Here is a 26,686-nt window from a genome sequence, read left to right as displayed (position 1 = left end):
TGTTATATTTTGTGACATCAAAGTTTGATCAATTTAAATCAGACTTGTAGCTTTCTATATACAGACAGGGAAGTGAATGGTATGTTTGGATAACCCTTTCATTCCAAAAAAGTGAGGAAAATTGTGTTTATCCATGACATGGGCCCTTTAAATAAACTGTCCATTGCATTACTGTTTGTTTTGTCTTCTTTTTGAGCTGTCTGTCTCCAAAAGAGTAAGACTCTAGCTAACTATTCAAATGCCTCTGAACCTATGTCATATTTCAGTCACATGAGATTCATTTATTCCCGAATCCCTTGACCTTCTGAAAATGGCGCTATTCCTAATACAAAAGACCTCAAAGACCTCACAGGAAATACATTTTTAAGAGTCTCTCCTCCTGCCCTTCTTTCCGTTGGCTCCCGCCCCACGTAGCCATCTTGCGTTTCCTGAACAAAAAGGGGGCGAGAAAGAAAGACAATCAGATAAGAGAGTCAGCCCGACTGAAAATAATATAAAAGAAATTTAAAAATACGGATGTGACCGTACAATATGATAGGAACAGGAATCGGCGAGGAAGAATACAGGCCGTTCCCTTTATTGAGACTGGAAACAGTTAGGTTAGCTAGCTAGGCAGAGGTGCTAGCTAGCTAACGGACAGTTGGGAAAGGAAGGATAAAGATAGCTGGCTAACGTTAGCTGGCTAACTAGCCAGCTTGTTTGGACTGCCATAGGACACAAGGAGTTAGCTAACGTTAGCTGGCTAGCTAGCTAAGAATCCCGCTGCCGTGAACAGGGAATTTGAGCGAAACAGGAAAGAAAGTGTGGCTGGCTAAATATGGGTCATATGTGTTTTTGTTGGAGACGCTCAGTAAGTTGGACTCATTTGTGACTGCATAAGAGAAAAGGACAGCAGAGTTAGACATTATCTTTCTAACATTGCTGGGAAATCCGCCGTTAGTTATAAAAGTGGACATATAGCGCCTTTGCGGAGCACAAGGATTTAGCTACCCTAGCTAGCTAGCTAGCTGGCTAGGAATTCAGCTGTTCGTACGGAAAAGGAAAGAAAGTGTAGCCGGCTAGCTAATATGGGTCATATTTTGAACTGAGGTATTCCTTTGGTCAGACGACGGACCAGCCAGGAAACGCTGCGGATATTTCGAAAAGAGCCGGAGAAAGATTTAATTCGTTGCAAGAAGAGATCACAGTAAGCCTGCGGTGAGTCCCTCTGTTTTTCCCGTCCTATCCGAGTTTTACTTTCCATTCAAGCTTGTGCTGCTGTCTGTACAAGAGAGGAGGCCAGCAGAGTTGGACACGGTTCTGCTAAGTGTGCTATGAGAACCGCCGTTAGTTAACCTATCTAGGTTAAGTAGCTTAGCTAAGTTAGCGCCGGTTGTGAAAAAGCGCTGTAAAAAGTCTGTGCATAGTAACATAAATACAGCTTTTAAATCACCGTTGCAACCCCGCAGCTTTTTGATAATTGATAAGTTTTAATGGCCAAAAGATTTCGGAGGGCTCGAGTCCGGATTTACACTGATCTATTGTTCAGTTTGTGTTCCCTCAGTGTAACGTTAAGTTAGCCAGCTGGATTTTTCTCAGGTCAGCGCGTTATGATTCATCTTCACATTTTTATTTCCATGAAATGCAGCACGTTTGTCGTGTGTAAAGATAGCACACAGTCTGCTTAGTGTTCCACTTTAAACCAGTTAAACATTTATAGGCCTTAAAGGGATGGTGCGCTGGAACTCCTCTAGCATTTAATGTTGTCCAGCCTTGTTGGCAGACATCATTGAAATCAACGTGTCACTGTTTGGCTCCATTACTGTACATAGTGCATTTAATTGAGAAACAGCATGTTTTTTTTTATCAGCTTTTCAAAGAGCAGCAGTCTTATAGGCGGGGAAATGTAACATAATTAGCTGTGTTTCAGTGTGTTAAAATCATGGACTTTCTCAGCTTTCAGGGCTGCATAGTAGGACTGGGTGATATTGAGAAAATCAAATATCCTGATCCTTTCTAAAAATCACTGTCAAAATGATATTTAAGTTCGCAATCATGAGGTTATTATGCCCTTATTTCCTGAGTACTGGTCCACTAAGCTAAAAGAACGGCTCATAAACCTGACATAATTTGTTTTGCCTCATTTTCTTTACTTAAACGAGCCTTACAAAGTATTTTAAATATTAACCAGATAGATAGCAAAATGAAAACTTGGTACTTGTTTTATTTATATGGCTTTTAAACTGTGTTTTGGATTTAAAAAAAACTTGCTTTTTTAACCAGGACAAGACTATTTTATGGCTATTATATCATGAATATAGTGCTCATTATGTATCAAATACATCACGGAAGACATTGCTTGAACTGAAAAGCAGTATCACTCTGTATCAGTATCGCTGTATATCTGCCCTACTGCCCAGCCCTACTGTGTAGACCACCAGATAGCATCAGCTTTCCCCTTTTAAGGGAGAAGTCATTTCAGAGGTTCATTTCCTCCTTGCAACCCTACTGGCATGAAAGGGATGAACATGTGTTGGGTGTGTGTGAAAGCTGTCAGCCCTCACTCTGCCCCCAAATCCACAGCAAAACTGCATTCGATACACACGTCAGTGTGAAACTCGTGATGGCTGGTGACTAGGCCGACATCTGATCCAGAATATGTAGAATATTGAGCTAATGCATGTATTGTAACTGCCACATGACTTTAATCACATAATGCGAAGGTGCTGAAATGCAGCCTAGTACAATGTCACCAAGGCCCACAACAGTACCTTGTGTGTGTGTGTGTGTGTTTATATATATATATATATATATATATATATATATATATATATATATATATATATATCTTTACAGCTAAGATGTTCTTAGAAACTGTATTAATGAGTCCTACAAGTAGTGTCTGTTTTTCTAGATCATACATTATAAATTCTACCAACTGGTCAGCGATTTTGTGAAGTCACTGAGCTTGTAAAATCATTTTTATGTAATCTAATTTCATGATGCACAGTACAGTGGCAAAATGATGTGTTCTGTTATGTGATATTTCCATACAGTGTTGCCCATGGGGCAAAGTTGGCCTGTGAGCATGCTTAATTTGGGCTACCGGAAAGTTACCCTACTCCCACCACCTCATCCAATGAGAGAACATAATTTTGTAATTTATGTAACTTTAAATATTTAATTTTCATTTTAAGTGTGTGTTGAAAGTGTTTTAGTAACAAAATAACAAGTATTGCTGAAAGTAAAGTAACTGAGAGTAACTTAAAACCTAGTACAAAAGTTTGGCCACCCCTGTTTTAGTACACATATATAGATTTAATCCATCTTGTATGGACATACTGTAAACTTTCTGAGATGTTTGTGACCTGGATATATTTTTGTTTGTTCTGTGCTTCAACAGCAGAACTGCTTCCAGTCCTGTAAGAAGTGAATAAAAGGCTATATCACAGAGCTTCCTGTTAACTGTGACTGGTTTAATTTCTGGGTTGTTTAGGGGGAAAAGTGTGGCCCATATAATACTGCTGCTTCACCTCCGAACCCCACCCACCCCCACAGCTCAAGTCTACCATCAGTTTCTGAAAGTTTTGAGCAAAACATTGATGTGGGAGGCTACGTCAGTCATATTGGCCTAGTCCCACCCTGTGGAGCTTTTATAAACTTTGGCCACCAAGTCGAGCATAATTTTTTCCCCACAAAAGGATAAAACTTGCTGAAACAAGATACAATTCCTGCATTCTTGTACACAAATGTGCATATAAGCTACATAACATATATTAGTAAAGCACTATAAACAGTATCTCCCCCACCCTAAAATATGTATTAATCTACACTTCCTTGTATTTTTATACACTTTTAAAAGAATTCTTTTGGCATTTTTGAGGAGTTGAAAAATAGGATAAGGAACCAGCACTGAATTTCAGTGGCCGTTTTCCATGCAGATAGTGATTGATAAGTATCTGCATGCAAATGATTATTCATACATATAGCTTCTAAATATGTATGTCACATTTTACACATTAAACAATGTAAACAGTGTTTATTTGATTTTTAGATTTCTTTTTTTTACTATTTCAGGAATTCCCATATTGTTACTTATTACTACGATCTGATTGAATGGAAACGGTCACTACAGATATTGTTGCTTTAGATTTCATAGTGTTGAGCCAAAATATGATAAGCGATCAAACAGGCAGAGTAGGATCCACTGTGAGAGAACATGTTCTAGCCTCTCTGCAAATCGCCTCAAGCGCATTCTGTGCACAAACACAAGTTTATCCTCTCACCCGGAACATGGGCTAGTTAATGTGTCTTCATATTGGCTCTAAATAGGCCAATGCTAATATGATATTGCCATGGTGATTTTTTTTTTTTAACAGTTTACTGTTTTTCTTTTTTCTTTTCTTTTTTTTAAACCCCCACCCTCCTTGCTTGCTGTTTTTCTCAGACAAAACATTGCTTACATGTCAGTGCACAGATTACATGAAGCTAACCAGAAGGTCCTGTGGATTGTGTTTGTGACTTATTTCTACCTGCTCTTGTTCTTCGTTTGCCAGGAAAGTAGCCACTTTCAAATGCGGTGCTTGGCACTAATGTCATATACATGCAGACAGCAGGAGTTATAGTTTGGAGGGTTATGTTCGTGACAGTGTTTTTTAGCCCATAATTACCTAGGAAATATTTGAGGTCTTCAAAAAGACTTGCTAAATGTGGACAAGGATGTGAAAGAGCCTGGAAACATGCCATTCCTGGCCAGATTTGGAAGGGCACAGCATTGCACAGTTTAGTGTTTGGCCTGTTCTGATTGTTTCATAATTAACCAATAAGTTGATTCCTACAAATATGTACCAAGTGTTTGGATCACAGTAAAATTTCAGTACAGTAAAAACAAATCTGGAAAAATTAATGTTTGAAACAGTGTATTAAATTTTAAATCTATTTCACTGATGCATTGGTCTTCTTAGTGGTTCTCATTTACTTTCTTTCATGGAAACCACTGTCAGTTATTAAAACTAGGCTTCTGGATGCTTCTTATCTGAGTACAGTTGGATGGGGAGGGGCACATGCTAGGCACCACAACGCTCCAATGACTGGGCTGTTTTTCTAGAGTTGCTGTTAAGTCTGGGTATTGAAATTCCATACTTTCTGTGGTACTGCCCAAATGACTTCAAAACCAAATTTCAATACCTAATTAGCCAGCAGTACATAAGAGCTCGGTTTTGTTTAATATTTGACCAAAAATTAAAAAGTTGATGAAAAGAGTGTAATATTCATTGATGGTTTACTGAAAGGTCTACAATCTAAAGCTCTAAAGTTGTGTGTACCATCTGTTACTAGTGCAAGTTAAAACAAACATAAATGCCATGATCGGTGCTAGCTTTGCTCATGTCTTCATGCTGCACATCACAATTTCTCTTGGGACGCCAGCGACGAAATAGCCTTTCTTATCGCCTGCGGATATTTTCCTTTAATATGATACATTGAGGTATTCTTTTCTCATAAAGTAACTTCTGAACACCACTGTTTTTAGTGGCATGCTTTGTTTTTTAGTAGGCCATCTATGCCTTCATGAGTACAATTCAAAAATGTTCCTCAACTTGAAAGATGAACCCGCCTATTGAAAGAGAAACTGTTGTGTATTGGAAATTAAATTAACTTTTTTTTTTTTTGATAGCGTTGGTCAAACAACTGTTTGTTGGTTGGTTGATTGTTTTTTTTTGTTTGTTTTTTTTTGTTTTTCAGTTTAACATTTACATCTGTATTATCAGTGTAAATTTTTTTTAACAATATCCAGCCTTTGTCGTGATTTTTTTGGGCTTTTGAAGAAAGTTCTTTTTAAGAACTTCGTAATCGGAGCCAAGTAGAACCAAAGTAAAAATTGTAACTCAAAATATCTATTGAATCTAATACAGTCTTGACCTCAGAATTAAAAACCGTATCAGAACTCAAAACATGTGTTGTTACACCCTGAGAGAAAACTGACAGTTTCAGTGCTGTTCAAACCAGCCTTGCTGCCTTAGTGGTTATTCTGCATACTATTATTATAAACCTCCTCAGGTTTCACATCAGGATGTATTTGATGCCATCAGTATTTGTGTGACTTGAAAATAACTCTCTACAAATGGCATGTTTTGTAATCAAACCATCTAGTCCAGTGGTGCTGGAATTCACATATAGGGATCAGTTAAGCCGTAATAGAGATGGGGCTTATTTTTTTATACCTCTTGTGGAGTTTGCTACCAGCTTGAGGTTGGGACTGCAGGTTGTTAAAAGGGCCAGTTGTCTTTTCTTTGACTTTTTTCCAAATGAATATGCAGTACCCTTCCTGGAGAAGCGTCATGTTGGGTCAGGGTGGAGCATGTGCATGTTGTCTTTTTGGCATCTTAATAAATAAAAATCTTTTGGCTTCTGTTTTTCTTCCTGTCAGAAGCCAGTGGCTTTTAATGTGTTTCAGTCAGGGACCCTAACAGTTCTAAGGCTGAATTATGGGATTTTAATGAAACAAAGTGATGAGATGGATGAAGTTTATTGGCATCATCATTATACCGAATTAAAAAATGCTAGGTAAAAGAATTTTAGGCAGATAAGTGTATAGTTTGGATAAATATACAGTTTTGCACTGTTAGTATATAGTTACTATTGTATATTGTGTGGGTATAATAAAGAGTGCACAGACACTTATAGGCCTCTATGAGCCTGCACTCTGTAGACTGCTTTGTAGTGTGACGAATAATATGCCTGTGAGAGGATGTCCAGAAGTCTCAGAACAAACATGCGCTGCCTTATAAAAATAAACCGCTGAGTGGCCTCTGCCTCAGACTCCAAACCATAGATGTGCCTGGACTGTCTGACATGTATTGTACATTTAAATAGCTGCAACTATTTGGAATTTTTTCCAGTCACACTTTGATTGGCTTTCTGCACATCGATGGGTACTAGAGCTGAATGATTTGGGCAAAGTATATATTTGTGACTTTTTATTTATTTATTTATTTTTTTACTGGGTAATATTGTGATTGTGATTTAAATATTATGATTTCTCTTTAAATTAAGCTCTGGGCCTTCTTGCCACAAAGACCATCACCTCTGTTTTTTGGACTTGATGCTCAGTGAATGAAGTGTGCTAGACTGCCAGTTCACAAACCCTGCATTATTGGCTTACTTTTGTCCATGTTAAGACAACTGTGAATATTGTGGCGACAGTGAGCCTGCACTGAACTGAAAAAAGTTAGTGAAGTTCTTGACATCATGTGTTTAGATGTTCTTCAAGGGTTTTATCTGTTGCCATTTTGTATTTACTAAATTATGTGTTTGCTTATGGACACACATGTGTTTTTGGTCTAGCATGGTTTTGCAGCCTGCATGTCGCACAAGAAATACCACAACATGCATGTGAGCAGATCATTTGTCCAGCTCTTGTTGCCTTTGGTGTATGAAATGAAACAATATAGGATTTTTAATGTATGCTTCAGAATATTTTTTTAAACAAAATGGTCTGTTAACACATACATGTAATGAAAAGGCCAACGTTGTAAATTATTTTTGTACTTTTCCCCACTTACAACTTTTGTTTAATTTTATGTACCAAAAACAGTTGCAATTCATTTTTACATAACCATTTTCCAGCCTCATTGTATATGTAATGTATCTTTTTCTGTATATGTGTGACCTCTGTTCCAGTCGACTAACCTGCATTGTGACTGATTCAGAAAGCATTCCATACTAAAACACTCCTTATAACTTCAATATGAATTGCCAGGCCTACACTGCTGTCTGCTGAATAGGAGGATTTATGCAAATGTGTTGGTTTTTGATTCAAAATAGGAAATTTTTGCTCCTTAATACTTAAAGCTTTGAGTAAACTCTTATTTCCAAAATAAAAAATGTCTGTGATATAGAATTTTTAAATGCAACCCAAGGCCATAAACTTAGCTCATGACAGCCCTAGTCATAGTATTTTAGATACTTCACATTTGTCTGTATTTATGTCACAACACAGGCTGTTTTATTTAAACTTTACGTGGGCTAGTGAGGGTAATATAGGTATGCCACCAGAATAGCACATCATAACTTTGTTTGAATAAGACACTTGTTCTTGTCTAAGCCATGTGATGGTCCATTCCCTTGCTTTAGGCAAGAGTACAAGCATTCCCAAGAGTGCAGATTCAAGAGCTGACTGTTCTGTACTGAACTAAAGCTATTCAAACTATTTAAAATATTTCTTTAGCACATTACATACTTACACAGCTTAAGCAAGCAAGAAAAACATAGCCCTGGGGTAAGGCTGTAGCTGGTGATGACTGTCCAAAAGTTCTTAGTCCTAATAGACACTATGAAATACACAAAGCACAATGTGCTACAAAAATAATGTAAGTAGAATTTTATGAATATTTTATGTTCGAGGGGCAATTAAAATGCCCTCATATAGAATTGGGAAATATGGTAAAAGAATCATATCAGTACTTAAAGGCATTTTTACAGTACATGATATGTATCACAGTATTTTAATGCAGACACTATACACTAGTAGTGCCACCAGAAACTGTCATAAAACACACTTGGCACAATGCTGTTTAACGTTTCACAAACTGCACCACTCTAGATCCAGTTAAATCAGACTAACTATGTTCTCTTTTTAATGAAACACAGCAGTTGTTCAGTGTCTCTCCCAGCCTAAAGTCACACTGCACAGTAGGATTTTTCCACTAAAATGTAATTACAGTACTGCATGCTTTTCTTTTAATTGACCAGAATTTTCAGAGCCTTGTGAATTAAGGCACCAGTTGCGCTAACAGCTCTCACTCACTTGCTCTCCCAGGAGCTGGCCATGCCTGCAAGTGTGCGTGCAGGGAGTCTGAAGGACCCTGAGGTAGCAGATCTCTTCTACAAAGATGACCCTGAGAAACTCTTCGCTGACCTCAGAGAGATTGGCCACGGAAGCTTTGGAGCTGTCTACTTTGTAAGAGCTGAAAACGTGGATTTTTGGGGAGTGTGTGTGTGTGTTTGTGTGCATGTATCAGTTTTAAAAGTACCATTTGCTTCTCCAGGACAGAGTATTGATTGTATAGAAAGGTACTGAAAGTCTGAGAGTAAGCATATGACTTCAGCTTGTACAATTGAACATTTGAAGTAATATGGTTAATGATTGACCTGTATTACTTTGACCAGAAAATATTTTCTTTTGTTGGATCGTGTGACTACCTTAATTCATCAAAAAACATACAGAACCACTCATGCAGACCGACTGAGTTCTCACACATTAAGACATTGTGGTTTGGGGCCCATTTACGTATCACGTGTTTCTGTAAACTCAAAGCAAAGTGTCGCAGTACGATTAACAAACAGTATATTGTGCCGGTCTTTTGTGAGTTATGGTGTGTTTCTGTAGCCTGAGCTTCATTTAATTTCTGCTCCTTGTAGGCACGAGATGTTCGCTCCAACGAGGTGGTGGCCATCAAAAAGATGTCCTACAGTGGCAAGCAGTCCAATGAGGTAAGCAGCTGCTTCAAGTTTGGCTATTATCTGTATGCATGAAGCTGCCACAAAATCAGCACAGGTTAGCCCAATCCGTTTAGCACAAAACTTTAAAACGTGGTGTTCCAATAGGCAAGAATGGCAACAACCACACATTGGTGTTCCATTTTTCTGTGGAGCACTGTTTGAAGGATTTTGCTACTTCTTTTGAAGTCTCTTAAACTCACTTTGCAAAGTCTCTGTGCTGCCTGTTTAGCCATGTTAGCATCTATCTGAAATAAGCTCGCAAGCACTGTCTCAGCCTGGCAAGAAAGCCGCTTGTCCCATGCTAGGAAAGCTTTAGCACAACGTGATGCATGTACGTTCTGTCACCAGCTCAGGCAGTCAACCCTCGAATGTTGAGTGACGTTCGTCGAAAAAGTTATTGGACAAACAGCTGTGGGCTGTGAGGATCCCCTGTTTTCTGAAAAGGCTGAGCTGTCCAACTCGGACGTCGAAGCAGCTGAGTCTGAAGGGGGATCCTTGCCTTGACTGGGTTGAGCACATGGAGAACTTGGAAGACGTGCAAATTGGATTCCTCATCGTTGGCTTTTCTAAATGAGCCTCAGTTCTCTGAGCCTTCAGCTGACCTCAATGATGACTATGCGTTAAATCTTGGTGAAGACGGGCATGGCTTCTATGAGGACGAGCAAGAGTAGCTGCAGGCTATACCTGCCTCAGCGGTTGTGAAGGGAAAACAGGACGAGACCGATACCTCCTCCATTTCCCATATCGCCGGGTGGCGCAGAAACTGGATGTGGAGTGGCCTGCCCCCCACCTGGCTAAAAAGGCAAAAAGATTTGCTGGGTTTTTCCTTTGTCCCGACAATGGTGAAACATAGCCTCCTGCTATTCCTGGGCTTCATCAGAGTAGCAGATATCGTCATGGGCTAAACCGCTGTTGACCCGCACCGCGATACCCGGCTATGCTCAGTTTCACGATCTAGAAGGGAATGAGGAGGTAGAGCTGCTAAACCCTCCTCCCATGGCACTGTCACTGGCAGCTTACCTCACTCCATCTCACAATCATTGGGTCGCAGGGCCTGCTGTGCTTCCTTCTAAGAACTGCTGTATTGCCTTAGTAAGACGGGCTGGCACGGCCAAGGCTATCAGTTCAGGCACCCTCCTACAGACATATCAGGCGATATTTGGCCAAACTCAGAGACCAACTGCCCGTTGAGAGCCTGCTAACTGTTCTACTCAACAAGGTTAGAATTGCCTTCATTCCAAAAGCGCATGTGCATTGTCACTGTGGGTGAAAGGACTGTTGTCAGGAGTTGCCGCTTGCAGGTTTAACGGTGTCCCAAGTTTTAAACAAGCATTTAAGTTTTCAAATTCAAAATGCTAACACTTCATCACTTCCTTCGCTTGGTCCTCCTGGGGAATTGGTTCACGTCAATAGATCTCACAGATGCATATTTTCATGTTTCAGTTCATCCAGATTACAGACAGTGTCTGGGGTTTGCATTCAAGGATGTGGCACACGAGTGGCTCATTGTCCCGTTGGGGCTTTTCCTAGCTCCTTGCACTTTTACAAAGTGTGTAGAAGTGGCTCTCACCCCGCTGCGGAGGTGGGGAGTGCGCATGCTCACCTGTCTGGATGACCTGGCTATAATGGCATGGTCGAAGGGGAAAACTCAGGAGAACACAGAGGCTGTGCTGTCTCACATGCAGTGCTTGGGTCTCTTGGTCAATTTAAAACAGAGCTCCCAGCCAAAAACTAGGGTTGGAAATATGTTCTCTCGCCAGCCAAGCTTGTCTGTCAGAGCGCAGAATGTGTGCGTTTTGCAGCTGCCTCATGCAGTTTCAACTGGGCGCAGACTGCATTTTCACCAGTTTCTCCAGCTGTTGGGTCAGATGGTGTCAATGATGGCGGCAGTTCCGCTGGGTTTACTTCTGATGCTTGCATTTCAGCACTGGTTATTATCACACCACATGAATGTGTGCCATCTACAGAAAAAAAATAGTTGTGACTGAGGTATGTATGACAGGGTTCTCCCCTTTGAGCCTATACAGTCTGTGGACAGGTTTGTTTCCTATATCATGGCTCTGCTCTTTGCTTTAGCCTCTGCAAAGCATTTTCAGTGCACCCTTCACATACGCGGTTTGGGACATATTGCACCCTAACGAAGCGTATATACCAGAGTTTGGTAATGGCTGCGTCATGGGGCCTATTTGAGGGCATCCCTGTAGGAGACATCTGGGCATAACCTCATACGTTTGTGCGCTTTTATCATGGTGGCCGCCTCCCTGGCTTTTTATCAACAAGATCCTGTAATAACACTTCACTGGGCTTCACTCCCAATACTCACCCTCTGTTCTGCTGTTTTTATCTCTACGCAGAAATGGCAAGACATCATTAAAGAGGTCAAGTTCCTTCAGAAGCTCCGGCACCCCAACATCATCGAGTACAAAGGCTGCTATCTGAGGGAACACACAGCTTGGGTAAGTCTGCAAGTATATATGTATGTTTTTCATTATGCGTAATTCAGTTTTGTGATTTAGCTTCAGCGTTCAATGATTTCTGTTTCTCTTGCTCTCCCTCTCTCCCTTGTAGCTGGTGATGGAGTATTGTTTGGGTTCTGCCTCTGATCTTTTAGAGGGTGAGTAGCAATGTCGTCTTTATATCTTCTTCTATCTTCCCCCATCCCTCTAACGACCTTCAGTCCCCTCTGCCATCTTGCTTTATCCACTGCCATTGCCTTCTGTCTTTGGATATAATTCAGCTTCTCTGGAGTGTTGTTAAATACAACTCTTTATCAAAAGTTCCATGCTTTTAATAAACTTCTGATGAAGTGCTTGTTATTGAGAGTTGCTGATTCTTTTGGCTGTGTTTTACACCTGCAGTGCATAAGAAGCCCCTTCAGGAAGTGGAAATCGCTGCTATTACCCATGGTGCACTGCAGGGTCTGGCCTACCTTCATTCTCACAACATGATCCACAGGTGAGCGTTCATGGCTCCTAAGAGCTTTTCTCTGCTGCTTATTTCATAGCAATCTAACATGGAGAACATTTCTGCCAGTAAAACAGTCAACTTTTGTAGCATCTTGATTAGCTAATAAATGTGGAAATCTCGCGTGATTCTGAAATGATCTCTTTTCTAGTCTCTAAATGTGGTAATAGGTATTGGAATGTCTTGATCCAGTCCAGCCATTTTAATGGTTGATAGTTTAGATGAGGCATGATTTCAGAATATAATAGCGATGTCTTCATTGTGGAGCAGTTTTATAGTGGAATATGTAAGCTTGTAGTATCTGCAGCTCTAAAGTTTCCACTGTGTTCAGGCTAACCATGTTTTGTCTGAACACTGGTACATAAAATGTGAGCGAGCAGCTACGATGTGGCAAGCCACCAGAACTATGTACAAAATACGCTCCTGCTTTGATTTTCACTGACAAGTTGCGGCCAATTGAAAACAAAACCATCACAACCATTACCAAACCTTCAAGGCATTCACTGCGCACAGCTCTTCATTTAAGATGCGCTTGTATGATACAGTTTCATGGTATACCGGTATAGATTATGTATTTCCTAGCACTATGCTAAATGTTTGGCATGGAAATTTCATATTAATGTTATTTATGTAATTCTGTTCTGATGTGTTCATCAGTAGTGAGTAGTATCACGAAGGTGAATCATAAGTGTTGCCCCCTTTCACAGCAATTTTCTATCTGCATGTACTGCAGACAGGGTGACCATCTTCAGTCAATTTTCCACACGACCACACTTCAGATTCAGTCCTCTTAGAAGGCTGAAAAATGTCGGGAGCACAGTCACTGGCTTCTGCCATGATTACACTGACATAAAACAAAGCTCACGTTGCGTACTACGCCCGTGTGGCTGCGTCTGTGTGACTGTTGCTAACTTTGGTTGATGTTGGACAGTATTTAAGGTTAAAGTTTTTCAAAGCGCGGTAATCGACCACAGTTTTAATAATAATTAAAACTGAATTGGTAATTCAACTAACCATCTGTGATTTTACCGTGGTTTACAAAGAAAACCAGTAACTGTTTTTCACAAGTATTTAGAAAGATAGATAAAATAGAAAGATTGGTACAAGGGTCGGTATTAGGGGCAAATAAAGAAAAACTGGATTGGGACATCCCTATTGTTTCACGTTTACTTTTAGCAAATAAAAATGACATTTTCAAACTAAATCACTTTTTCTCGTGACCCCCCCCCCACACACTCTCTCTTTCTCTCTCTCTTTCTCTCTCTCTCTCTCTCTCTCTCTCTCTCTCTCTCTCTCTCTTTCTTTCTTTCTTTCTTTCTCTCTCTTTCTTTCTCTCTCTCTCTCTCTCTCTCTCTCTCTCTCTCTCTCTCTCTCTCTCTCAGGGATGTGAAGGCAGGTAATATTTTGCTGACTGAGCCTGGCCAGGTGAAACTGGGAGATTTTGGCTCTGCCTCTATCGTTGCCCCTGCCAACTCTTTTGTGGGCACGCCCTACTGGTGAGAGAAACACATTATGTAAAACTTTCAAAGTGTGTTTGTGATTTTGGTGTGTGTGTTTTATGGTTTTGGTGAATGAAGGTGTTGCTCTTAGATGAACAGTAATAGTTAACCTCTGAAATCTCTGAAATACATGTACTTGATCATGTCAGATTAAAAAGTATGCCAACCAAGCATATAATATAGTCTATTTGGCTGCATTAAGAAAATGTTTTTACAGAGTGAGAACTTTAGGTTTATTAATGTGTTTTAGGCTCAATAAATAAGTTCAGAATGAGTGAAGAAGGGGTAAGTTGTTGTCCACACCCTGTCTGAGGCTACAGCACCCGCAGATAATTACTGCTGTCTCTCCCACACTGTAACAGGATGGTGTGGTATCTGCAGGAGAAATCTGTAAACATGAATCTTTGACATAGTTAGAGTGCCTTAGAGTGTGTTTGACACACATACACGGAAGATTTGCATGTATATCTTTCACATCTCATACTTTGACACCTCGTGCTGACTGGTTGATGGCACCATCTTCTGCTCACTGGTCATGAAGGTATTGACTGTTCTCATAATCAGTGAGTAGAAGTTGCTGTCTTGTTTCGCTCCCCAAAATAAGCAGTCACTGGAAAATGAATCATATATAATAATATATCAAAATATAATATCTATAATAAAACAAAAAACAGAGTCTCAAATATCATTAGAAAAAAAAAATCAGGAAAAATTCTGAGTCAAAGTCTATAATGAAACACTTTTTGGCACCAGGCAGGTTTTATACCATTGGCCACTAGGACTAGCCAGGCTCACTTGACTAGCCAAATTCTGCCCCCCAGCTTTGATTTTTTTTGCCTGATGTTTGCTCTTTGCCCTCTGGTGTGCAGGATGGCCCCGGAAGTTATCTTGGCGATGGATGAGGGTCAGTACGATGGGAAGGTGGATGTCTGGTCTCTGGGAATCACCTGCATAGAGTTAGGTGAGTGCTACCCAGATGACCAGCAGATGACCTTTAACTTTCAGCACCTGACACCCACTGTGATTGTAGGTCACAGTAGACATTTAGGCCGGTGTGGTTGTGTGTGGGATTTTGTGTCTGTGAGGCCTGTCAGGAGAGGGATTTGGGGTTAAGTTTATAAGCTGCTTTGGTTACAAGCTGACATCTCTCTCATTCCCTCTATTTCTCTCTGTCTTTCTCCCTTCCTCTTGTTTTGTTCACTTGCTTCTTGATGCTTTCACTTCCCTTCACTTCTGAAATTCATTATCACTACCTTGTCTTTTGTAACCTTTATGTATTCATTCTCTCTTTCTCTCATATTTTTCTCTAGCGGAGCGAAAACCGCCCTTGTTTAATATGAATGCTATGAGTGCCTTATATCACATTGCTCAGAACGAAAGCCCCATCCTGGCGTCAAATCACTGGTAAGCATCTCTACGTGTGCTCTTTGGTGTTCATTTTTTTGTGTTAAATATCTCTCAGCTTACTTATAAATTGTATGAGTTGGGGATAATTTGTTTTAACATTAGATTTTATGACTTAACACTTAAATCTGCACACACAGAATAAAAGCCAGCATAGAGAAATCATTCTGAAACTGCCTGCAGCCTGACTTGAATTCGATGTTTGGTTTTGGTTTTTTTTTTGTTTTTTTTAACATTTAGTGCTGGTGTAGTTATTAATTGTTCTACATAACTACTGTGCAAGATTAACATTTATTAAAACTTTATTTAAAAAAAATAAAAAAAAATAATTTAAAAAAATGTTTAACCTTTAACAGTATGAAAATTGAATCTCCAAGAAAATGTTTCTGTATGTTGCACCGCTTTTAAAATCTCTATCATTTAGGTCAAAATATAGCTGTGTCGGAAAAAGTAGAACAAAGGCTGTATCGAACTTGGTCTATGCATGTTGATCAAGCCAAAAAAACCTGTTTCGAATATTCCAAAACCTTGATACATACCGTAGGAGTGTTGACCTAGGATCTGTTATCATTGTATCTTACGCTGGTCCATGCCAAAGCACTCTTAATGCTTTATAAATACTGGTCATATTTCACATTTAATGTTGCTCATCCTTTTCCTTTATATTTTCAGGTCAGATTATTTCCGTAACTTTGTGGACTCTTGTCTACAGAAGATTCCTCAGGACAGGCCTACCTCTGACGTGCTGCTCAATGTAAGACTGAACCCCTGAGTACATACACACACATTCTCTCATACACTTTAAATCAGTATTCTTCCAGCTTTTTTACCTTCACTTAGAGAGAAGCAATATGTTGGCATTTATATCCTATACAAGTTGACAACAATCAGCTGGTGCAGTGGCACAGTCTTTGCATATCGCTTCTGTCGAAAGAAAACCTTGTATCTCCATTTTTGTCATTTTTCAGTTTTTAACATAAATTGAAAATACCTGTTGTCCGGTACATTGTATGTACATTTCTTAATGAATGGACCAAAACAAATGGCTCAGAATTACTTGGACAAAAACACTGGTTCCATTGACTTACCTTAAAAGTAAAGTATGTTTTTTTTCCTTTTCCTGTAAAGTTATCATTTGAGAGATGAGGTTTTCTTCCAACAACCACGATATGCTTTAAATGTCTTCGGTGTGTGCATACCCATACATATTAGTGCTGGGCAGTACTTTAAGTTAGCATTAATAAAGGTAAAGAACCCAAGCTCCCTTAATGGTAGTACATTGTGCTAAAATAGTATATTATAAACCTTTAATACTTTTTATTTTCACCCTTTTATTCCATAAAGTAGACAAAAGGGAACCTTACACAATATTGTAAACATTAAACAAACAGAAAGCACATTTAGAGAAAGAATGTTTAATATTTATATATTGTAAAATGCTCCTTTAGTACAATCTGAAGTACCCAGTAACTGACAATTAACTGTTCTGGATATCTGAAGTAAAGTGCACAAAATAGAATCACAAACTAAAAACAAACTGCTTGACAACAGGGACACTGCTTTTTTGGGCACTACGTAATGTGTATAATGCTCAATATCAAATGTATCACTAAAATTGACTGAAAGTGAAAATCAGTATCACAGTACATCAATAACGTACTATACATCACCCGGCCTTAATGCAAACTTTCACTTTTGTGTTGAATAAGCTGTGTGGAAAGTGCTGGTTGTAACTGATCTAACTGATACACGTTCTGCTTGACTTCAAATGACATGGTCACATACACACTGATCTGGCTGAAAACTGCTGATATGCTTGTATATGCAAGTCTGGAATGTGTTATGTTCTCTTTTTGACCTGCTATCTTCCTGCAGCATCGGTTCCTGTGTCGAGAGCGCCCCCTGTCTGTGGTGATGGATCTGATCGCACGCACTAAAGATGCAGTGAGGGAGCTGGACAACCTGCAATACAGGAAGATGAAGAAAATTCTTTTCCAGGAGACGCACAATGGCCCCACACAAGACGGAGGCGAGGAGGAGGAAGTATGAATTCCACGCTAACATCTTTTCACACTAGAGATGTGCAACCTGGTTAATTTTGATGTTTGAGAATCAGCATGAGTTAATTAGCAGGCATCTGGTTAACCACAGGGAAGGGAAAAAAGTTTCTTCGGCCAAAATTAAAGTATGGCTTACTCTTTTAGGTTGTAGCTCTGGTGTTAAGAGGCGCAAAAATTTACAGCCGTGAGAGGAGTACATTTGAAGACGTTTTACTTTTTAAAAATGCTCAGGGAAATTCCTAATTTTCGTGTTGGATGAGTAACTGAGGTGGCGTCTTCAGATGTGAAACCAAAATGACAGCTTACCGATACAACACTACATGCTGATGAGGACTTGTCCTCTTACACAAGGTCTTTTCTCCTCAGTGGAACATGTGCCAACATGTAGTTTGTTAAAGAAATATATTCCTAATGTTTCTGGACCTAGCAAACATCAGCTAGACAAGTTAACAGTCGGTTTTCTGAAGTACGTCTTTAACATGTTCTTGGCAACACGCTCGTGTTAATGCACTTTGTTATGGAGTGGCAGAATGTGCTATACATTTTCACAAAAAGAAGCAAAAGTGAAGCGTAACAATTTTTTTAACAGTCCTGTTAAAATCTAAAGTCCCATTACATTGATTTTTTTGTCTCTGTATTTTCTCCGTCTTTCTGTTATGAAATAGAATGAGTACCTGGATAGTGAATTCAGTATTCCTATACTGGGAACAGTTAATCATGTACATGAGTACTTGCGCACATCCCTATTTCATACTGGCTCTCTGCATCAGTTTTGGTCTTTTTTTTTTCTTTAAAATGTTATTCAGTGTTTTTGTTAATTCTGTCTTTTTCCTCCCTTTGTCTAACACACAAACACCTGTGTTGCTCTTTCGTGTTTTGATCAGTTGTTTTGGTCAGATTATTATGTATGTGCATAGATAATGTGTATGTGTGTGCATGTGTGTAGGATGTGGAGCAGTATCTGTTGCGGACAGGCACGGTAAACAGCATGGAGAGCTCTCAATCGGTGCCCTCCATGTCCATCAGTGCCAGCTCCCAGAGCTCCTCAGTCAACAGCCTGGCTGATGGTTCAGATGACAGTGCTGAGATGGCCATGATGGGAGAAGGAGAGCACACAGTCACCTCCAACAGCTCCATCATTCACCGGCCCTCTGTAAGTAGATGTGTGTGTTTGTGTATTTGGAGTTGAGTATTGTGGAGGTGAGAGAGAGAGACATAGACTGAATGCAGGATTGTCTATAGCCCTGTTTGAGCTGGATTTGTGTTAATGGGGGGGTTCTATAAAGCAATGTGAAGGATTTGGCTGGCTGATTAGCACAGGATGAAGTTTCTGAATACCCCGAAATTAAAGGCAGTCTGGATTGAAAGATGATAGTCTGGTTGTTAATGTAAGTGTTACATACATTCGATAGCATATGTGATCACATATATAGACATGTACATGTCTGTTAGCAGTGCTTCAGGTTCAGCAAATTACAGCGGGTCATTCACAATGACCTTATTGCAATCTGACTACGCACATTGCGAATCATTTTGGCTTAAAATAATGGATCTTGTTGGTAATCATGCAAATGATTGTACTTCCCAAGTAAGCCTGAACTTGAATAGGTCTTAAGAATATATAGCCACAAGCAGTTTTATTTTAGTAGGTTGTGTGTACAATCATGTGGGCCAAAGACTTTTTCTACATTTTGGCGATACTGACATCAAGGCTTAATTTAAACAATGTCAATAGATGAAGGTAATATAATTAAACAAGTGAGACTTAGAAATAACATTTTTGTCATCCTTTATATAATTGAAATAAACTAATGTTGTTTTCTTACATGAAAAAGCAAGTACACCCCAATGTAAATCACTACTTCAGACATGTCAAATTGAAATCAGGTGCACTGTTAGAGAATATCTTGGACAATACCTTGTTCTTGAAAAGTGGTTTGTAAGTACTGTTTATAATTATTATTATTGTTACAAGTAAACTTCACAAAGGAATGGCTCAAAAGAAAGAAATTTAATGTTTTGGAATGGCTTAGTCGAAGCCCAAATCTGAGTCTCGTTGAAGTGCTGTGAGGGGTTTGGGACAGACTGTACATGCAAGGATATGCTCAAACAGTGCACAGTTGAAAGAACTCTGCATGGAGGAATGGGCTAGAATTTCTCCCAGTAGATGTCCGAAACTGGTAGACGGTTATAGGAAACAAAAGTTGTTTCTGCCAAAGGGGCCAGTACCAGTCACTGAAGCCAAGCCGAGAGTTATTACAGAATATTCGGGGCCTCTTTCGAGTGAATCTCCCTGTACTTTGTTCTTCATGTGACTTTTTTTTCCTTGATGTAGCTATTTTCCTTGATTTGTATGTCTGTCAGGGTCCTGATAATATCTATGATGACCCATACCAACCGGAGATGGATTCCCAGCAGCAGCAGCAACAGCAGCAACAGCAGGCAGCCTCAGGAGCTCGCAGAAGAGCACACTACCGCAACCGTGATCACTTCGCCACCATCCGCACAGCTTCACTGGTGAGAAAACAGAACAGGACCTCATCTTTCATTTCTGAGCTTTGTCCTTAATATTCCAAGACAACATGTTAGTTTAACATTAAGTGCTACATTTCCTCTAGTGTATTTTCTTTAGTTTAATAGTCATTACATGCTGTCCATGCCAGTCTGTTCTGCTGATCTTTCCATTTTACAGTATTGCACCCACCAGTAACTGTCTTCACCGGATAATCATACTGTAACCAAATTATGAACTGTTTCTACAATTTTTTTTTTTCTTGACAATTTTTTGTGGTGGTCCTGGCTGATTTGGAAGCCCCTATGTCTATTCCGTCTCCCAGGTGACGCGGCAGATCCAAGAGCACGAGCAGGGCTCAGCACTTCGGGAGCAAATGACTGGCTACAAACGCATGCGGCGGCAACACCAGAAGCAGCTGCTGGCACTGGAGAACAAGTTAAAGGCTGAGATGGATGAGCACCAGCTGCGGCTGGACAAAGAGCTGGAGAGCCAAAGGAACAGCTTCAGTAGCGAGGCAGACAAACTGGCCAAGAAACATCAGGCAATCTTGGAGAAAGAGGTGGGGGTCCAGGATGTACAGAGATCTAAGGAGCAAGTCTTGATGTTTTAGACAGGGAAGATAAAGAGGGCAAAAGTATTTCTCTGTAAAGAATTTTACAGAGCTCAGCAAGACAATAAACTAGTAATGCAAGTGAGAATTTTTTTAAAGTAAGCGTAAGTAAGTTCAGGTGTACTGCTACTATGAAATATGGGGTGGAAATGATCTGAGCTGAAGCAGGTTTCTAAGTAAGAATTTGTAGTGTTTGTGATTTGCTGAGTGTGTGTAGATCTCTAATTATTGCACTGCTCCACAGACTAAAGCAGCCCTGGCTGAGGAGAAGAAGTTCCAGCAGCACATCCTGGGCCAGCAGAAGAAAGAGCTCACCAGCCTGCTGGAGTCCCAGAAACGGCAGTACAGACAGCGCAAGGAGCAGCTTAAAGAGGTACGTGCATGCAGGAAGGAACATGAATGTATTCTTCAGATTATTTTAGGCATATTGTTGTAGATTATTCTACATTATCAGAATTTTTCTTTTATCTGAAAAATCTGAATAGGGCTGTGCAAAAAAGCATTTAAATCAGGATCTCCGTTTATTACTCAGTACAGTTCTTCATAACTGGCCTTTTTTTTTTTCATGAGTACAGCTGAGTTTTAGATCACAAAGTCATCACACTCAGTGCTTCAAGTCTAGTTTTGTGTTCTGCTTTGCTGCCTTACACATAGCTTTCGGTATAAAATAAGCTTAAGTTAGACTAATTTGTGCAGCTAATATTTTTTTGTTTAGTGACATAGTAGACTAACATTTACCCTAACACCAATCTCATCTCACCATCACGAAGTCGAAAATCTGCCCTATCGTCAAGCATTTTGAACCCACACATTCTTTGTGTGCAATCTTATGTAAGGCTGTTTACAGGCTACAGTTGATTTGTGTGTCAGAGCACAGGTTGTTGGTTTCTCTTCAATCTGTTTTATGGACATGACACTTGCAGTTATTATATGCATGTTTCATTTATTTAAATTATTCTGTATAAGGTAATTTATTTTTACATTTGCTTGTCACTGCTGTTGGAACAAAACCACCTATCTTCATTAGTGATTTTTTTTTTTTTTTTAAACTGACGGCTTTCCCTTCACATTGTTCCAAAATTTTATGATTAATAGACCAATAGAAACAGTCCAAAATTGCTTGGAATAAAATTACATTACATTAACGTACGTCACAAGTTGAGAACATTTTTCCTTTCTCCTGTGAAATTACCATTTTGGGGATACAAGGTTCTGTTCACACAGTGACAGTATATTTGTTATGGTGATTTTATATTGATCCCCAAGCTGTTGCTACATGTTGCAAGTAAAATTTACAATAAATATAGAACTAATAATTTAATGAATGAATATCAGAAAAAGATCTGTATATACTTCAATGTCAACCTGAACAGACAAGAAAAAACTGTTGCTATTTTGTGTGTTTGGCAGGGTAATTAAAGGGTAATAAAACTAGCACTAAAATGAAAACTAGCAGTGAAAAAATGAGCTTGTTAACTTTAATAAAAATGATGGAAAACATGAAAGCAAGATTTAAAACTCCACTCTCCACTGAAAAACTAACTAAAACAAAATAGAATTACTGAGAAAAAACTTTAGTTTTTGTTTTTTTTTTAGTGTTTGAGTGTTTAGAAATGGGACTTTTCAGAAAATAAAAACAAAATTAAAACTCTTTATGCACACTTAAATCTAAGTGAAACTAAACTTGCATCAAAAAACAAATGAAAATGTTAAGATAATAACCTTGGTGTGTAATTCACTTTGAAAGTGTGCTCTGATTTGTGTGCAGGAGCTGAATGAGAACCAGTCCACCCCTAAGAGGGAGAAACAGGAGTGGCTCGTGAGGCAGAAGGAGTGTCTCCAGCAGATCCAGGCAGAGGAGGAGGCTGGCTTACTACGCCGCCAGAGGCAGTATTACGAGCTACAGTGTAGACAGTATAAGAGGAAGATGCTGCTAGCACGACACAACCTGGAGCAAGACCTGCTCAGAGAGGTAATGCTTCCACAGCACACCTATGCAGACAACGCAAGCTATTGGTGCAGGTATTGTCATTGACAAACTGCTGAACTTTTGCACTGGCTTAATCATCCTGTACTGTGAGGTCAGTGAGTCTTAGGGTAAATTATCGTATTCTGAATATATGCCATATTGTGGTTGTGTTTATGCAAAACATATAACGTGATATTTGTGATGTTATGTTAAACGATCTGTATTTTTGTCGAGGCCACCTGTATTTGTCGGGCTACCTAATAGTCCTTGGTTTTTGGAACACATTATGAGTCTGGAAGCTTATTGGTTGAGAACAGCATTTTTCATTGAATGCTCAATTTTGCTGCACCAGATGTTTGCCATATAGAATGCAGTAATTAGGGCCTTTGTGGTTCTCCTATCACATTGGTATCAAACAAAACACTTGGCAACCCTACTACGCTTATTAAATATACAACACGTTTTAAAAATTTTACATGTTTGGGTTGAGTTTGAATGATGTTTGCCTTGTTTACTGCTTGCAGTCTTATTATGGTTATCTTGCATCACCCTGTAGGAGCTGAATAAGCGTCAGACACAAAAGGATCTGGAGTGTGCAATGCTGCTGCGGCATCATGAGTCCACGCAGGAGCTGGAGTTCCGGCAGCTGGGCCTTGTGCAGCACACTCGTGCTGACCTTATCCGCACGCAGCATCAGAGCGAGCTCGCCAACCAGATGGACTACAACAAGCGGCGGGAGCAGGAGCTGCGGCAGAAGCACAGCATGGAGGTCCGCCAGCAGCCCAAGAGCCTGAAGGTGAGCGGAAATTGGTGCACGCAGAATGGGTTCACTAGCCATGTGTGAGTGTGAGCGAGTAATTTTTCTGTTTGTGGTTTTAGAGTGGTTAATGATGCAGTGGTGCTGGATAACATGACTATATTTATCCTCAAGATACGTTCCATCACACAACATCAAAATATGCTTTTCCGAGTATTTTCTTGATATCCAGCTGCATGCTTTAGAGAATAATTGAACCTATGTAGTTTAGTATAGTGCAGTATGTGAAACATTGACCAAAAATCATTGTACTAGTTTTTGATGCTATTATTTTATGATGATATTTTAATATTATTGTCATGATTTTGGTAGTGTTATTTGGTAGGAGAAAAAAACTTTGGCAGGGTTATTTTGGTTCTTTTTTTTTTGTCTGTTCCAACTCATCAGACCTTAGAGACCTCAAAATAATATTATTATGGATATCATGAAAATTTCTAAGTATTGTGATCTTATTTTTGCCATGTTGCCCACCTCAATGATACATATCGCTGCTGTTGGAACAAAACCTTGTATCTTCATTTTTGTCGTTTTTCAGTTTTTGACATAATTTGAAAGCAATTGTTGCCCTTTACATTGTGTGTAATTTTCATGATGAATGGACCAAAAGAAACTGCCCAAAATTACTTTGAAAAAAGTCTGGTTTTATTGACTTTTTTTTATCCTTCTCCTGTAAAGTCATCATTTTGGAGATACAAGGTTTTGTTTCCGACAGCAACAATATGGTATAGATATACATTTTGTCTTTTGTTGCGCCCCCCCCTCCGCCCCCACACACCTTGGGCCTCTCAGACTAAAGAGCTACAGATCAAGCGCCAGTTCCAGGACACGTGTAAGATCCAGACAAGGCAGTACAAGGCACTGCGGAACCATCTGCTGGAGACCACACCCAAGTCGGACCACAAGGCCGTGCTGAAGAGGCTGAAGGAGGAGCAGACTCGCAAACTGGCCATCCTGGCTGAGCAGTACGACCACTCCATTAATGACTTGCTGTCCACACAGGCTGTGAGTAAGGCAAGGAGAGACCGCCTTCTAATTCACACACTACATAACACACACTTGCACAATTCCGTTCACAGAGCATGTGTGCAAGATGGTAAGATGGTGCTTCTAATGCCTGCACCACATAACCAAAGGCACATATTACAATATATGCTCCTACCCAAGAGCATCGTTGCTCTTTTAACTTAAATGGCTACATAGAAAGCATGAAAAAAAGACATAGCTTCTGAATGCTACATAGAGAACCAAATACCAAAGCAAGCCCTATATTTTATATAACCATTATATGGGATGTTTTGGGAGTATGGATCACACCAGGTACCTAGATGTCTCTGAAACTCTCTAAAGCCATCTCAGCCCCTGACTGTCTGATTCTCCACTGACATCCTGCTCCTTTGCTTATCTCTTCAGTTGCGATTGGATGAGACGCAGGAGGCAGAGTACCAGGTCCTGAGGATGCAGCTGCAACAGGAGTTGGAGCTGCTGAACGCGTATCAGAGCAAGATTAAAATGCACACTGATACGCAGCACGAGAGGGAGGTTAAAGACTTGGAGCAAAGAGTATCCATCCGGAGAGCGCTGCTTGAACAGAGGGTGAGACATGTGTGCACACATGCATGCAAGTATCGTATATACATTGATTTTGGAATGATGTTAAAATCTATTAGTATCAGTTATATATTCTCTGGCTGTTTCCAAGAATAAAACACCACCCCCTGTTTGTTTTAAAAATAATTCAGAATCCTACCAAAATAGTAAAATTGTAGATTTTGAAATTTCATGGTGTATTAAATAATTTCCTAAAGAATCGTGTTAGAATTTTATGGATTAGACACCGAAGTTTTGCCTTTCACAAAGCAGAGATGTTTGTTACACATTATTACATACTATATATCCTTCTCTCTCTTCAGATTGAGGAAGAGATGCTCTCTCTTCAGAATGAGCGTTCTGAGCGCATCCGGACATTGCTGGAGCGGCAGGCCCGAGAGATTGAGGCTTTCGACTCTGAGAGCATGCGGCTGGGTTTCAGCAACATGGCCCTCACTGGCATCCCTGCTGAGGCCTACAGCCAGGGCTACCCCAACCCACCCTCCTCAGGGCCCGGTGGCTGGCCCTCTCGCCCTGTGCCCCGCTCGGGCAGTCACTGGAGCCATGGCGTTCAGAATTCAGCAGCGCCCCCCTCCTGGAGGAGCCAGAACAGCACAGCTGGATTCGGGAGAGTCGAGTCAGTCTCAATTCGAGAGAGGGAGAGGGACAGCGAGCGAGATTTCGACATACTGGGATCGCGTGGCCTGCCTAGTTCTCTTTCGTCAGCCTCGTCATCCTCCTCTTCATCCTCCTCATCCCACCATCGCCTCCATTATCTTCCGCAGCAGTACCACCATCAGAGCACACCGCACCTGTACCGGGAGACCCGTGAACGAGATCGGGAGCGAGAGAGAGAGTGGGGGGGCGGAGGAGGAGGGAGCCACCACTCCTCCTCTTCATCGTCCTACTCCCATGGACACTCACACCACCATCTCTCTGCCCACGCTTCCTCTCAGTCTCTTGCTCTGCTTCCTCCTCCTCCACCACCTCCACCCATTTCTCTTTCCTCCTCCTCTCCCCAGTCATCCTCCTCCTCTTCCTCCTCTCAGGGTGGGTATGGAGGGAGAGGGGAGGGCCTAGTGGTGAGGGGCCCCAGTCTGATGGCCCTGAGGAACAGCCCGGGGCCCCTGAGGAGGACAGCGTCGGGTGGAGGGCCAGGAGGACCAGGTGGAGATGGAGGCCTGAGCCGCAGCACCTCAGTCACCTCTCACATCTCCAATGGATCCCACCTCTCCTACTCCTAAAGTCACCAAGGAGGCAGACGCCTTTGGGAGAAATTTACAAGGGAGGTCCTCGGGTTGGGTTGGGTTAGGCTCTTTAGTGTTTTGGAGCCTTTGTTGGCTGGTATTTAGTGTGGATTTGAAAGATCTTCATTCCACCCCTTTAATAGTAAATCAGGTGGGATTAGCCGTAGCCCATGCTGTGGCTTTTTCTGATCAGTATTTAGACAGTGAGCAGCAGTCATCACCTTTACTCATAAGGTAGATTGAACTCAGGGTTACCAAGGGAGTGGGTGGGGGGGTGGGGGGAAAAACAGGCGCTAAAGACAGAGATGTCACAGAGTGAGAGAAGAAAGAAGGGTATGTGCTTGATATTTGAAGGTAGAATGCAAAAGTGAATGGTGCCAATACTGTAGGGCAGGATGGTCATTCAGTGGTTCTGTTGGGGGCTTTTTTTTGTATTCGTGGAGAGGAAGAACACATTTATCAGTAGACCAGAAAATTCAACAGGCTACCTCTAGAAAGAGCAATGCTTGAATTGCTTGCCGCGAAGTGCTAGCA

At 40.5% G+C, this 26,686-nt stretch overlaps 1 protein-coding gene across 2 annotated transcripts; it reads left to right on the top strand.

Moving 5' to 3' along the window:
- The first annotated feature begins 428 nt into the window (after positions 1 to 428).
- taok2a (TAO kinase 2a) lies at positions 429 to 26,426 on the top strand. Of its 2 annotated transcripts, none has more exons than XM_036589537.1 (20): positions 429 to 1,197; positions 8,798 to 8,938; positions 9,400 to 9,471; positions 11,835 to 11,936; positions 12,049 to 12,094; positions 12,339 to 12,435; positions 13,827 to 13,940; positions 14,813 to 14,904; positions 15,254 to 15,347; positions 16,020 to 16,101; positions 17,223 to 17,390; positions 18,354 to 18,560; positions 19,772 to 19,924; positions 20,245 to 20,481; positions 20,777 to 20,905; positions 22,301 to 22,504; positions 23,058 to 23,297; positions 24,108 to 24,320; positions 24,729 to 24,911; positions 25,229 to 26,426. In XM_036589537.1, exons 2-20 carry the CDS (start codon positions 8,807 to 8,809, stop codon positions 26,147 to 26,149), a joined length of 3,486 nt encoding a protein of 1,161 aa, XP_036445430.1. In that variant the 5' UTR covers positions 429 to 1,197; positions 8,798 to 8,806; the 3' UTR covers positions 26,150 to 26,426. The 2 variants fall into 2 exon arrangements, with proteins under 2 accessions (XP_036445430.1, XP_036445429.1); XM_036589536.1 differs by having other exon boundaries at positions 24,108 to 24,329.
- The last annotated feature ends 260 nt before the right edge of the window (positions 26,427 to 26,686 follow it).

This window comes from Colossoma macropomum, unplaced genomic scaffold (genome assembly GCF_904425465.1).
Source record: "Colossoma macropomum unplaced genomic scaffold, Colossoma_macropomum, whole genome shotgun sequence".
NCBI classification, from domain to species: domain Eukaryota; kingdom Metazoa; phylum Chordata; class Actinopteri; order Characiformes; family Serrasalmidae; genus Colossoma; species Colossoma macropomum.
This window is presented reverse-complemented; position numbering and strand designations above follow the sequence as displayed.

Bases quoted from the DNA above. Each gene is read 5' to 3' on its own strand.
- taok2a (XM_036589536.1), top strand. From the start codon at position 8,807: ATGCCTGCAAGTGTGCGTGCAGGGAGTCTGAAGGACCCTGAGGTAGCA. The intron at 13,941-14,812 runs GTGAGAGAAACA...TCTGGTGTGCAG, and splicing joins TTTGTGGGCACGCCCTACTG to GATGGCCCCGGAAGTTATCT. The intron at 17,391-18,353 runs GTATGAATTCCA...GCATGTGTGTAG, and splicing joins ACGGAGGCGAGGAGGAGGAA to GATGTGGAGCAGTATCTGTT.